Source organism: Watersipora subatra, chromosome 9 (assembly GCF_963576615.1).
Source record: "Watersipora subatra chromosome 9, tzWatSuba1.1, whole genome shotgun sequence".
NCBI lineage: Eukaryota > Metazoa > Bryozoa > Gymnolaemata > Cheilostomatida > Watersiporidae > Watersipora > Watersipora subatra.
Window position 1 is genome coordinate 57,559,343 of NC_088716.1, and position 15,521 is coordinate 57,574,863.

The following is a 15,521-nucleotide window of genomic DNA, read 5'->3' on the forward strand; positions in this document are numbered from 1 at the left end:
ATGCAAAAAATTAATATGCTTGTTTACAATTATAAAAATGATAAATAATATTTTCTACATATACTGAAGCAGGCACTTTAGTTTGTATTAAACGGCTCAGAGTTAAAGCCTAGTACCTGTACATGTGTATCTATATTGCAATCATGATGCAAATACGTTAATTCTGGTTTGCAGTACTTCCACAACTGGAAAACATTGCAAAAAAGCTTTATGATGTAAACAAATAAAATCTCCATTTACAGTAAAAGCATCTTGGAAGTATTGAGAGGTCATTTTGGTCAATAATCTTTCAATGTATTAGTGCATCTCAGTATTACATATTGATCTACATGTATGTATACGTGATTATTGTATATGGATTAGTACCAACCCTACTGGTACTAGCAGTTAAACAAAAATCAACATTTTCAATGACCTGTTGACCTTTGGTTGAAATAAGGTAATTATTTTTTTCTGCAGAAGACATATGCGGCAGCAATTTTTTTCAGCATCACAACAGCAAGATTTCTTATAAATCGAAATGCTGCTTTGATGGCGCTTCTGTAGTGCATCATGAGAGATGATGTAGCTCTCTAAACACTATGGACTGAATCAGACTCCGGTTGTCTGGCGATGGAAGACATTGTATTCACTTCCTACAACAACATATAGAAAATGTTAAATTGATTGCGCTATAACATTTAGACAGTAGCAACAGATTAAGAAGCAATCAGAATATATACAATGTTCAACAAATTTTGGATATCGGAAAAAATGTGTTGATTCATTCTTTTACCAAAAATCACCTTTAAATTTTCAAATAAAGTATTTTTAATAAAAACCTCAAAAAATTATAAAATTTACTTTAAAGATTTTATGTTAACTTTTGTAAAGGTTTTGTGCCACCCTTACTTTTCTCCACTAGTACAAGACTTGGTGCATGAGTTTATACCTATATTTCTGCTTAATTCGTAAGAGTACAAGAATAATCAAGCACAGGCAATGAACAGGCCCAGAAAAGCTCTGCTCTCTAGCGCAAATGTTCAAGCTTATATTATTAGCGGGTAGGCCCCCCTCTCGTTCCACTTGGCTAGGCTTGACCCGCTCGACTTTGGCTTAGCTTGGCTCTACTCAGCTCGGCTTGGCTTGGCTCTACTCAGGTCGGCTCTGACTGGCTTAACTCTCACCTCGTTACGCTGCCTGACTGAGCACAGCCTGGCTTGGCTTAGCTCAGCCCTAGGCTCAGCCCTAGGCTCAGCTCTCAGTGGATCATATTCCACAACACTTTTAAGACTTTTAAGATTTTTAAGACTTAATAATTAAAAATTAAGACTTTTGAGATTTAAAGTTACTTTAAAAGTAGTATGCGTTTATCTATTGTATAGTTTTAAAATGATTTTATAATTTCAATAGTTAAAGCTATTTCAATAGTTAAACAACATTTCCGTGAAAATGTTGAAAGTAACCCTTCCATTCATCATACCTATTATCACTGATATGTTTAACAGAATATTGATATGTTTAACATAATATTGATTGATGGCTGTTTTCCTTCGACAAGGAAGCAAGCATGGGTTACTCGATTGTTCAAAGAAAGAGATAATATTAACTCAACTCAGTACTCCATTTTTTATATAAGTTTTTAAAAAGCCCTTAAATATCCACATCTACTCTCATTTGTCCAAACACGATATTTTACATCTTTGTCAAAATGGTTTCAGGAAAAGCCACTCAGACGCTGATACTGTTCAAAAATTGATCTCAGACTGTTTCGATCTTAAAACAAAGAATGAAAGGTTTGCTTAATGTTTTTGAATTTCAGCAAAGCTTTGACTATGTCAATCCCAAAATATTAGCTCAAAACCTGGAAGTTGCTGGTTTTAGAAGTAAATCTCTGCAAATACTCTAATCTTATTTTCACAAAAAGCATCAAAATGTTGTCTTGAATGACAAAAAATTTTTGATGCAAAAACAGATGTCAGTGCTCTTCACGATCTCTTATTGCTCCTATATAATTTTCAATATATAAATATGCTAAACACTTTATATGCTAAACACTTTATATGCTAAACAATTTATATACAAAACACTTTATATATGCTAAACACTTTATATACACTAAACACTTTATATGCTAAACAATTTATATACTAAACATTTTATATGCTAAACAATTTATATAGTAAACACTTTATATACTAAACAACTTATATACTAAACACCTAAAACCCAGCATTTTGACTAGGATTTAAATGGAATGGCTATCAGATCTTCTTCCTTATAAAATGCAAGACCTCTTGTTGAGAAGATTTAAGTTCTGAGAGGAGTTGCTAGAGCAAGCACTTTGATAATAGCTTCTTGTCAGCTATATTGTGCTTAGCAAACTTTGCATCAGCTGAAGTATATTGCAGAACTTTTTCCGAGAATAAAATAACGTATGTCCATCAGAGTTACCTTCTCCTGCTTCCATTAGAGCAGCGCTTCCACTGTTTGCCACTTCTCCAAGAAAGTTGATAAACTGCTGTTCATATGTTTTCAAGTCGCTTAAGTTGTGGATAGTGGTGTTTCCTAGCAACTCAATTAACCAATCGTCTTTGGGGTCGAATGACTGCTCCATTTTGACTGGAACGATGGGTTTATGGCACATGGCAGCAAACTGGATTTCTAAACAAACAGAAAGGTCGGCGAAAGTTTAGGTATGAAAAAACACACGTGGCTTGACAATAATAATTTTTAGTGAGCAGTGACTATTTGTCTATAATCTTTTGTAATATTACTATATGTTTGCTCTAATACTAAAAGTGAACAGTTACCTTTTTACTAAATGGGAATTTGTTTTTGCCAAATAGTTTAACAAATATATTGGTTAATCGTGAGAAAATTGCTGTAATCTAATAACAAGATTTAGCAACAAATTTCATCTGACTCGGATGCATTAAAATACCGTCCAATCATTTGATTTTAAGCAAACCCTCACATCACTGGATTGTTTCACGGGATTTATGGAGCGAGATTGAAAAATTTTGTTGATAGACCAAAGCAAGCTGAAAACAGCAAGATTTAGAAAATTAAAGAAAGTTAATGTTGGTTAACCAGTTAATGTTTGTTAACCAGTTATTACAGTAAATTTTTTAAAGTTGAAATATTGTTGATAGCTTATCAAATCAGTTTTACGGACATGCATAAAACTTCAAAAATGCAATAAAATACTTGGCAGCAGATCACAATTCTAATAAAATACTTGGCAGCAGATCACAATTCTAATAAAATACTTGGCAGCAGATCACAATTCTAATGAAATACTGAGTAGTACTTATTTGATTCAACAGTCTATTTACTTAACGTAACACAATAATAAAAAGTTAGTCAAGTGTAATGCAGTATTTATCAAGTGTAATTCAGTATTTATCAAGTGTAATGCAGTATTTATCAAGTGTAATTCAGTATTTATCAAGTGTAATGCAGTGTTTACCAAGTGTAATTCAGTAATTATCAAATGTAATGCAGTGTTTACCAAGTGTAATGCAGTATTTATTAATTGTCAATGCAGCATATATAAAGCATCATGCAGTATTCATCAATTTTAATGCAGTATTTATCAAACAATTTTAATGCAGTATTTATCATGTGTAATAGAGTATCTTTGAAGTTTTACTCGAAATCAAACTAGCCCATGCAATACTTATCTAGTGTTGTACAATACATATCCTATCCTATCTCATTAAGCACTGATATTAGATCAACTCAATTAAAGCATTGAGTTGATCAAAGCTCCACTGACAAAGCGGTGGAGCTTGTTAATCGTGTGACTCTGCACTTTTATAAGACAAGCCAAAGATATTCAGAGAGGTATCTGTGCCAGCCATAGACCTATTAACTATATTATATATTAAGTACAGTCGATCTTGCCAGCCCATCTAATGTGAAAACTCATTATTACTTGATCACACATTGTTACAATTATTAATTACTACAATTATTAATTAAGCACTTATACATTATATATGAACTAATTTATTTTATCAGTCCTTTTGGCCTTATAGACAAAGGGATTTAAAATCGTAAAAAATATTTAACACATGCAGATAAAGTTACAGACAACAAAAACATAAACACATATAAACAATGTCATTCGGTACTGTTTTCGTAATAAATAGATTTTGTTTCCACAATCTTTTACGCTAATGTGGTGTGGGTAAACAAACCCAATAATAATAAAAATAATAATAATTATTATTGTTGTAATAATAATTGAAAAAAAGTTTCATCAAAGTGATAACCCTTTAGCTTTAAGCTAAAGTCTGGGCTCACTTATTACCAACCACATGGTTGTGAAGACAGTTTCTATAATAATAGAATATTAATAATAATAGTAGTGATAATTATAACAATAAGGATAACAATAATAATACAATGTACATCGCCAGCAGACAAACTTACCTTTTTTACAATTCTCACTAGTTGGATATTTGTTTGTTAGAACCGGTACAACTACAGAAGCTTGTCTCACGGCAACAGCCATTGCTTCATAAGTTGTCTCACCTATAAAACATGTGTTAGAAATCAGTGCAGCTAAAATGTAATTTTAGAATAATAAAAATTAACCCAATTAAAGTGTACTAATGTAATAGTTGTTGGCTAGTATTATGCTTATAATAAGCGCTATAGAACACCTCCTTGAACATACTAGCTGATGTCTCAATCATAATTGAGTGTACATGTCTATCACTATGTTTCCATGATGCGCAGTGCTTCGATGCAGCCCTCTCCAAAGTTGAGGGGATAGTATGTTTACATGCTGCGCACTGGTTTTCAGCACATTAGGCAGAGAAGAGAAATTGTATAAATTGGATCGCTGGATGGATACATGGCATCGATCATGGATACCAAACGTCAGAAACGGTCTTTTTATGCTTCTGTCATCATTATACTTTTACTTACAATACACATTCACAAGGTTTTACAAACCTTAACACAAGTTTTACAAAGCAATATATTTTTAATAAATATTTATTTAAGTAATAGATTATTTAAATGTTACTTTCGGACTTGCCACCTATTTTTTGAAAAGTGTAGGTATCGATAACAAAGTCCAGGGAAGTAATCATTTCATCATCCTCGTAGGAGCAGACCATAAGTAAATTTAAGTGAAAAAATATCGGAAGGATAGCAAAAACAAGACAAGTGGGATAACTTTTGTACTAGTTTATGGCGCTCGAAGAATCTGTCTCCATGGCATGAGAGCAGTGTCTGAAGTAGAGAGACTCTTGGGGGTTCTCTCTGTCATGCCAGGAGGGTAGTGTCCAGGGCCAACAGCCCTGCTCGCCACTTACAGGGTGAGCCTGCGAGGGGCGCTGCACCCTCTCAGTAGAGGGGGGTCCGGGGGTACTCCCCCGAAATTTTTTTTAGCATGAATGCCCCTAAATTATGGTGTTTTCCATAACTTAAAACCCTGAGTTGTGTTCAGTAAGAAATTAAAAGTGGGCTTAGCTGCACAACCTGTGTACTCTATGACTATGGAGACTCCTGGTTGTGATGTGAGTGAGTCAAAAAACCCTATAGACAGTCCACACAGACCCCAGACACAAAACAGTTCCATCTCCAAGCCACCATGAATATTATTAAATGATAAGCTCAGCCACCCACTATTTTTTTAAATACAGACTCTAAATTCATGACAGTCACTAATTCTTACTCACCTTTAAAGAAGTTATCTATTGGCCCATGCTGTTTCATTATGAATTGATAGAAAACTGATCGGTTCTCAGGTTTTAATAAAACAATCTAGTTGATCGGCTAAAATAGCAAAAAACTGACTGAAGAAATTAAAGATCAGTAGCGTAATTCTCTCATCCCGAACACGCGCACTGTTTTCAGTGTAACGAACTCGAGCTAATATAAGTTCAGGAAGAAAAGGACAAAACGCGTGAATATTTCACTTCATTCCGGTTTTACCGCATTTAATAAGATACTAGCTGTGCCACCCGGCGTTGCCCGTGTAATAGAAAAGTATTTGGACAGAAAATTGATTTGTATTTAACATATTTCAACATTTGCCATTCTAACTTTCAAACTACATATCATGAGAAAAGTTTTTTGTCTTATAAACAATGAGAAGTAGTGAGAGTTTTGCTATTAGGCAGCGAGCGAACAGGTGAGCGAACAGCTTCTCGTGACGTTATGCTATGACCCGCGTCATACGTAAAGCAGTTAGGTATGCGCTGATATAATGCCTTATATTGGGATCTAGCAATTTGACTTCCATAGTCCAGTGGGCTAGGCGTAAGACTAGTGAACGGCTTGGTCCGAGATCGAATCCACTTCCGTACGGAATATGTGATTCAAGATTTTAAGATCTATAGTTGAAAAACCGACATATACCGGTATACGATACGACGACATACTTTGAGAAATATATATAGATGGGCAACCTTATATGAGGGGGTACGCGTCCTAGGGAGTACCCCCATTAATTCTTCTTAGGGGTACGCCGTACCCCTGCGTACCCCCCCCATTTTGAACACTGCGTGAGAGCTATGCGCAGTCGCTGCGAATTTGCACTGGCTTCGCACTGATTAGTGCGCAGTGATTTCAGTGCAAAGACACCGTTTTCATGATTCGGAGAGAGCGCAACTCCGAAGTACTGCGCATCATGGAAGCATAGTGTATGACTGAAAACTGGAAAAGTAAACTCTTCAATGTGTGACAGCGAGTGAGGATTTGTGATTGTACTAATAGTGTAACTTTGCATATATATTATATCGGAAGCTGACTGAATTTACAGATGAGAGAAGTGATCTTCTATTTAATCCAAACCTATGTCTATAATTGCTGATGAAGTGAATAATTATTGAATGTTTAGCACTGAGTTCTAGACGTTGTTTTTGCATTAAAGTTATATCTTTTTCCTGATGGTATATGCAGTTACTTACTTCAGCAGAAAAAAACATTAACTATAGTATTTTTTCATATATAATTCTGAAGCATTTTATTAATTTAAGCTTAAAAAATTTTATGAAATAAAAATAACTCATTTTTTGGAATTATTTAAAACACAAAAACTTATTATTTAGTTAAAATGGAGGCTACTTTTGGAGTATAAGTAACACAAGTAACATTCTTATTTTATTTAAAAGTTGGTAAACAACTATATTTTACAGTTTTTGCAGACAATCCATAAATGATTAGGATATAGCATGCCAACAAAACATGTGATTTAATCAACTGAATAGAATGTTAGATTTTAAACAAAGTAAAAGTGAAGAAAATATAGCTATTCGCATAAATAAAATGTTTTCGTGACAACGAATCATAAAAGTAAACAACGAGGCACTGTTTTGACTGCTGAAATGTCATTATAAGATAAAACTATCCTTTTCAAAAGCATTAGCAGTACCTAAAACATTAAATCAGCATCAAGTAACCAAACAACAAATAATTGTTATTTCAAACCTTTGAAAGGCAGAACACCTTACCAGAGAAACAAGTTAAAGTGAGATTTTATTGACGTAAGAATTTTGATCTATGACAATTAATTTCCTGTAGTTGGGACCAGTAAACCAAATCATGAATTTTAGCTAATATAAATCAAAAACCAAAAAAACTCCCTTTCCTGTATCAAACAAGTATCTCAAAACGCCTAGTAGATAGAACTAGCTAGGGTACTTAACTCTCGCAACTTGCCAGCGTGAAAAAGTGAATTTGATGTGGTATATCATTTGCGGAACTTCAAAAACTCCTCAATGAGAGTTATTTTAAAATTGCCAGAACAAAGTGAATTTCTAATAAACCTGGAATCTTTTAAATGAAAATTGTAAGCAAAAATAAAACAACAGAGAGATTATTTTAAAAGCTCATAAACTAAAGTAATTAGTCATTGCTGGTTAATGGTAGAGCTCTACATCACTTTCACTACTAATACTACAAGAGTTCTACATCACTTTCACTACTGATACTAGTAGAGCTCTACATCCCTTTCACCACTGATACTAGTAGAGCTCTACATCACTTTCACTACCGATACTAGTAGAACTCTACATCACTTTCACTACTAATACTAGTAGAACTCTACATCACTTTCACTACTGATACTAGTGGAGCTCTACATCACTTTCACTACTGATACTAGTAGAGCTCTACATCACCTTCACTACTGATACTAGTAAAGCTCTACATCACTTTCACTACTGATACTAGTAAAGCTCTACCTCACCTTCACTACTGATACTAGTAGAGCTCTACATCACCTTCACTACTAATACTAGTAGAACTCTACATCACTTTCATTACTGATACTGGTAGAGCTCTACATCACCTTCACTACTGATACTAGTAGAGCTTTACATCACTTTCACTACTAATACTAAGACGTCCACTCACTTTTATGCATCTGTTCCATATCTATCCAAACCCGATATCCTTCTCTATGCAATCTCTCCCTAAACTGGAGGACTTTACTCTGTACATCCCACTGGTAGCTGATCATAATATGCAGTGGACCTGAATAAATAACAAATCTACACATTGAAATATCAGTGTTTGTAATCTTGTTATCTCTATGTACAGCAATAAGAAATAAAATCAAGCACTAAAAATTTTGCTTGTCGCTGGGTTTCATCTCAGAACCTCAGATCGAGAGGTGGCGATCTTATTCATTAGGCTACACTACACAAGGTAACACATTTATTACATCGGTTAATATAATCATGCTTCAAGCGCTTAGCGCCATTAATTAGCACTGTTAACAGTTAAGCGTAACGTAACTGTTATTAAGCTGTTTGCAAAGCGGCAATTGATTTAGTAAAGGCAAGCCTACTTTTTTTAGATGAGTTTATTAAATTCATTGAGGTAATTTTCTCAGTACCTTTTCAATGCCAGATATTTGGCAAGTAAATCTTTATAAATATTACAGTTTGTCAGTAGGCGTGTCCAGTTTTAGTGATGAAGTTTTAAGATTGGAAAGTTTGCTGCTCACTTAATTTGAACCCTGAGCCTCCAGTCCTGCAGACAACATTCATCCAATACTCTACACTTTTCAACTGGCTGTTCTATGGAGCTAATCACTTCCATGATTATTACACCTGCCAATCATTTACAGCTTAAAGCTAAACACTTGAGATAGCATTACGCTTGGAACCATATCGGAAATAAATATGTGACAATATTTGCCCTTAAACTCCGATGGCCAACAGGATGATTGCAACCAGTATTGATTTGTAGTAGGCTCTGTAGCTGGTACAGAATGAGCTACGTAGAAATAACACATTACAAAAAATAAATAAAACCCTTCATTTGAAAGTTAAAATGGTAAAAGTTGCATATGTTGATTAAAAGTAAGTTCTCTGTTCAAAAAACCTTTTTATTACCAGTACAACTCCTGGCATTCACCTAGTTGAATCATATTTACTGTTAAGTTCATGCTTTAAAAAGTTCTCTCTTTTCATATTTAGGCATCTAAATTTTCCAAGTCTATACATGGGTACCAGAGTTTTTATGGTTTTCGATTTCATCATCAACTTGTTCTCTTTTAATTAAGCGTATACAATAACACAAAAACTTTAATTTAAATAATACAAAAACCACATCTGTAAGCAGTGCCAATATTTCTGTACTTAGACTGAATTTTATGACTCAAACCTGATTCCTGTTTGGGAGGTTCTGGAGAGGGTGCTGTGGCTTCTCTCGTTTCATATCTCTGGTACGGCGGAGGTGGCTCTAATAATCAGAAGAGAAGTAACTGTCTTCAAACCTCACAGGTTTTAACAAGTTGATAAAAAAGTTCACCAACAGCTACTTTTGTTTGAGTCAATGATCAATAAATATTTTTTACAAAATTTTCAGCGTTGACTAAGCACTGTAGATGTGACAATGGCCTTTTAGTAATATTAGCTTTCTAGTTGACGATTGATGCAATTTCACAACATGAACCATGTAAAATAGTAACTTTTGAAATATAATAAATATATATTTATAAACTTTAATACTACTGAATAATGCTGTTCAAAGCAACTTCTATCATGAGACACAAAATAAAAAAATATAGGATAGTTAAATTATGACTATGAAAAGAAAAAGCTCTTTTTTGTGTAAGGCTGTTCTAAAATAAGGTGGTGGTGCCTGGTATATGGTGTAGTAGATTTTATAGAGAAGTAGGAATGTAATGGATCATCAAGCAGATAGGAAATGAAACCTGAGTATTTCAGACAGCAAATATCTAATAAGGCTGTTAGCTCATCAGCATTGACAAGTCTTATTGTTTTTCTTTCCATGCCTTATAAATTGCCAGTACAATCTGTTTCCTTGTTTAAAGCTCTTCATGGCAGGCTGCTGAATATAATCATCACTCATGTACAGGGGGGGGGGGTCATAATTGATAACTGTAGCATTACCTCGGGGTAAATAACTTTCATTAATTAGAACACTTGTGGTCACTCGCTTGTCTACACTGACTAGCATTAAATATAGATGCACTCTCAATTAGTCCAATGACTAAACAGACTGAATTCTTACTATTAGTGGCAACTTCTTTAGATTCTTTTCTTTTTAAAATTATTTTTACACAAAATTTTTAGAAAATTAAAAATATTGAATATTTTGACACTTGAGTAAAGCTTTTTCAAATCCATTTATCAACAGGAATAAATAATCAAATCTATAAAATAGAAAACCGAAAATCAGAAACCCGCCAGACAAACCCTATAAATCATCGTGCATATCCATAAGCCCTTCAAGCATTTGCTTCACCCGCTAAAATATAGCTAAAATATAGCTGGTACCGCAGGTGCTTGAGGTAGACAACTCACCATCTGGGATGGTACGGTTCCTATTTGCTGGAGCTGCAGGAGCGGGTCGCTGTTGGGTAGCATGGACAGCTACAGCCTGTTGCTGTTGCTTCTTCACCCCAACTCTAAAAGAAAATTAAGATACGTAACAGTGGGATAGCCCAGTGATAAGTTATTCTTTTTGAAGTGATGCATATCACTGGCAATTTTTCATAAGAATGATTGTGATAGTAAACACTCATCATCTGACTACATCGTAAATAACAAATGTTGATTAAGAAATGTTGATTAGGTCAAATTGGGTAAAAAAAAGCCATTGTGCATATGAAAAGTGCCTCCCCAGAAGTGTGAACTATATGAGAAGATTGCATAAAAATGTGCAGATATTTTGAAGTATTTGGGCTTTGCAACCTTTGTGAAGTAGTGAGCCCTTAAGCGCATTTTTGTGTTTTATTCTAAGAGGTCCCTGCTAAGAGGTCAGCTGCTCTAGGTCACTAACATCAGTACATACGGAGTATTGTGTTTGAAAAACCTGTTTCATGGTTTGAATGAAACACTCATGGTAGTCATGGCAACAGAATAAATAAAAAAACATGACAAAAATGACTATAATTTTTACTGTGCTAAAAGCAGTGTCTGTCCATCTGTATGAAACAACGCTTAGAAGTTAGGGAAACAATGCATCATGCAGGAATTGAACTTAGATATCTTAACATCCAGTCAAGCGCACTATCAGCTACACCACTGAATTAATACGAAGCATGTATATGTATAAATCTCAGTGTTGGTTTGTTTGTTAAATTGTCTGTCCTATGGCCACTTATCGCGATAAAATATGCACAAAACAAAACTCCTACGCACTTAAACTGAACCCGGAATCACCAGGTCTCCAAACAGGTTAATTAACCACTATGCAACAGGGTCGTGCTTGTAGTATTATGAAATAATTGTACGCATACTTATTACACTAGCTCAAATGCACACGCAAGCAGTTGCTTGCAAAAATGCTATTGGTTACTACTAGCACACTAAAAGATAATGACTGCGCGAGAGATCATGATAACGATTATAAGCAAAATTATTCCGAGTTGCGGCAAGGTAGTGTGTAGCTTTATGATTGTGTGCTTGGCTTCACATCCATATATGCGCCAAATCTTTAGCTTCAGTTTTTCCTGTGAAGTGCAATCTTTCTGCCTAACAATGAGTTGAAACGGACAGACAAGGCTCTTATTATAGTTAAGATTTAGACTAGCTTAAGTTATTAGCTCAAGTTATTCAAATTCATTAGGTAAAGAAAATTAGCCAATTGCAACTAAATTACCTGTCACTGTTTACAAGCTATTTTAAATTTTTAATGAATGTAATAGTATAAATGAATATAATAATATATAGTAGCATAAGAAGTAAAAATGTTGATTAGAAATAGGTTTTCTGTGCAAAAACCTTTTAATTACTTGTGCAATGTTGGACATTCGGCCAGTCATGGGATAATTGTGCACATAGTGAATACACACAATGATCTCTCATCGCTCCTGGAACTGCCTGCGTACTAGCTATAGAAGATTATTAAATAAAATCTTTTACCTAAAAACTAATACATCACTAAAAACATAAAACTAATTTATCTTTCATTGTTCATTTTTCAAAGAACAAGGAAATATAAATTTAATACCATCAGAGAAGACAGTCGGGCCAGCCTTAATGGTTTACCAGATTAAGGAAAGAAACTTGATTGAGAAAATAAAAAATCAAGCAGATTCATAAAAAGGGAAACAGGTAAGGATTTTTTTTGCAAATAGTGTCGACAAGGATTGCTAAAACTTAGGTAAAAAACTTTTGCATCGACAAATAAATAACTTTTAATGAAAAAGGAACAAATGAAAATAGGGTGAAGGAAGCAGAAAAAGTTCGTGACATTTTGTTGAGTGAATGCATTGATGGAATACACAAACGAGAGTTTTAGAACAAAGTAGACAGAAACAGTGTTGGGGAATGACAAAGAACAAATGGTCTCAGAGATCAGCATACGCCCAGATTATACAGTACAATCTAGATACAGATAAGGTGTAGTAACAGATAACACCGAGCTGAACTGGGCTTGACTAGTCCATTTAAAATTCTTTGATCGAGTAAAAATGAATGACAAAAAGCTGGAAAGGCTGGACAAGAACGAATTAGCTCAGCAACTAAAGAAGACTTTTTAATATGTCTACTTCTGTTCCCTCAATCATGGTATGAACATTGAAACTGGTAGGAAAACTGATAGGGCGAGTTAAACATCTGAAGTAAACAATTTTAAAAGTAAAGTTCATGGCACGTCTTGGATCAACATAAATGCTAAAAATGATAGCTACTCAGCTGACCTGATATTACTTTATAGCTAACTGATAAGAATAACTTTAATAAAATAAATTATATTCATTTTATGGTAGCTGTAATGATAGAGTTAACAAAATGAGAGAATTTGAAACATTTGAGACTAACACAAAGATTGTAGATGTGTACTTACATTAAAAGAGCCATCATAAATAATCCTACCGGAGCCCTAAAATATAATAGCAAAATCATCTAAATGAATTTGACTCTTCAGTATTGGAGCTTCAACAAAAATGAAAAGACTTTTATTATTAAAATATTACTTGAAGAATTCGTATTTACAAAAAGTAAGTGCAAGACCGCTATGCCATACAGAGGAGTCATTGAGGTTCTCAACTATACTTCTGCGTTGCTATTGTACTATCAGTATGTCAGGCTATGAAATCCTCATTCAAATATATCATTTTCTCGAACAGCTTATCTTTGTATTGCTGCTCCAGACTCCTGATATTATGTTGTTACTTTGTGAAATCATTGTCACACTCCATCATAGCAGTTTTATAACTTCTTCATGTCGCTCTTTGATGCCATCAATAACCCTCTAGTGGCATCAAGCAATGTCAAGATACAACTAGCTACTCTATGACATCTTGAGATAAGAGTTTGACTTTATGGTCTACTTCAAGAATCTATGGTCTTCTCTTCACACTCTATTTTGTTTCAAGTATACTCTAGAGTACTCTAGTAAGCGATGTACTGTACTAACTAGGAATTTTAGCCCCAAAATAATACTTTCATGGAAATATTCATAGATTTACGAGGTTGCTGTTAAGGTTCTTACTTACAAAAGCGCCAATGCAATTATGCTGTTAGACGAGGTGCTCTCTGTAGTTGTCATGTTTGGAGCAGCTGTAGTAGTAGTAGTTATTATCTCCCCTGCAACAAAACAGTTTGGCAGATGTTTAACAGTTGTAGAAAGGTTTATTTTACAACAACCACTGAAAGTATAACATTATTATAGGCTTAGAATTCACTAGCTATACTCGCTTATCACTTCATGCTTAGATGAGCTCTCACCTATTACTACCAGAATGCTAATAATCTTTGATTCAAAATGACAACAAGGTCAAGGTTTTTGCTACAATTTAATCCCAAAAGATCTAGCTCTATGTTTTAAACCAAAATTTTTGAATCGACACAAAAAACCCAACCTACATGTAGGTCACAGCAAAAATACTATTGCTGTGGTTTTCAATTTTTCAGAAAAGTAGCAAAAAATTATAATTTAGAACACCATAGAAAAACCTGCGAGCCACTTAAACATCGAAAACACAACAGAAACTCAAAATAAAAACATTCAAATAAACAATTTTCAAGTACATAAAAGTAAGTGAAATTACAAGAAAAAAGATTAAGCGTAACGCAAAAGGCACATGATTGAATGTTGAGCACCGAAAAGGAACACAGTGGCAGTATGTAAATAATGAACCAATGACCTGAATAATAGGATTAACTTTCTATAACTATTGCTTACACTGCCAATTATTATTAGACATTCAAACCTGAATAAAATAACGCTCTAAATTTACTCGCTTATAATTGAAGAATACACAGGTAAGCTTGTTGTACATGTTTGCCTTTTGGTAGTTTCCACAAAACTCATTTTATTTTCTTTAAATGAGCAGGTGTTCATGCAGTAACCTTGCTTTAGACAACGGCTCCACTATTTTGAAAAATTATTTCACAATTGATAATATGTTACAATGGTATTACTAATACCATGTTACCATGGCTATAACAAAATGTTACAAAGGCACCGCTAATAACATATTGAAGCTAACTGAATGCTCGAAGCTGCCCAAACAATAAAAGGTTTGCGAATGGAAAATTTGTTTTTATTTCACATATACTGTACAACATTTAACATTTTAACTTTGAATTTCATTTTATAAAAAAACATGTGGTTTCAATCCAAATGATTTAAAAAAAATTCAAACGTTTTTGAAACATTTGAGAAAAAATTTCAATAATTTTAAAATTATTTCAATGAGAAATAATTAGCAAGATATGGCTAGATAAAATATGTTCTACTACAATGAAAATTTTTTTATACTGATGCAATTAATACGAACCAAAAAAACAAAATAAAAATCATGAATATGTTGAAATAACAATAACAATGAGTACATACAAGTGTGTGTACAAAAAGGTTACTGTTGCAGCAAAAACTATCCATTAAAAATTTTGAATAAAACGTTACTGGCCCCTCTCGATACCGATACAAACATATAGCAGTGAAGCGCACAAAGGTACTATGTCTCATCAAACAGGAAGAGAATGTAAAGGCATAAGGAACTCGAGCTAACATAAAATACACGTACGCAAACAGTTTTTGCTTTTTTAGTTTCAGTGATTGCCCTTTAGAAAAACTGGAGATTCAAGCCG

General features: G+C 33.9%; 1 protein-coding gene across 1 annotated transcript; it reads right to left on the bottom strand.

The window, feature by feature from the left end:
* Positions 1-359: 359 nt before the first annotated feature.
* On the bottom strand, positions 360-13,299 carry LOC137404703 (uncharacterized). The gene is made up of 7 exons (XM_068090935.1): positions 13,270-13,299; positions 10,782-10,885; positions 9,616-9,693; positions 8,359-8,478; positions 4,420-4,521; positions 2,434-2,643; positions 360-635 (listed from the first exon to the last, which is right to left on the bottom strand). Exons 1-7 carry the CDS (start codon positions 13,284-13,286, stop codon positions 592-594), a joined length of 675 nt encoding a protein of 224 aa, XP_067947036.1. The 5' UTR covers positions 13,287-13,299; the 3' UTR covers positions 360-591.
* Positions 13,300-15,521: the final 2,222 nt, after the last annotated feature.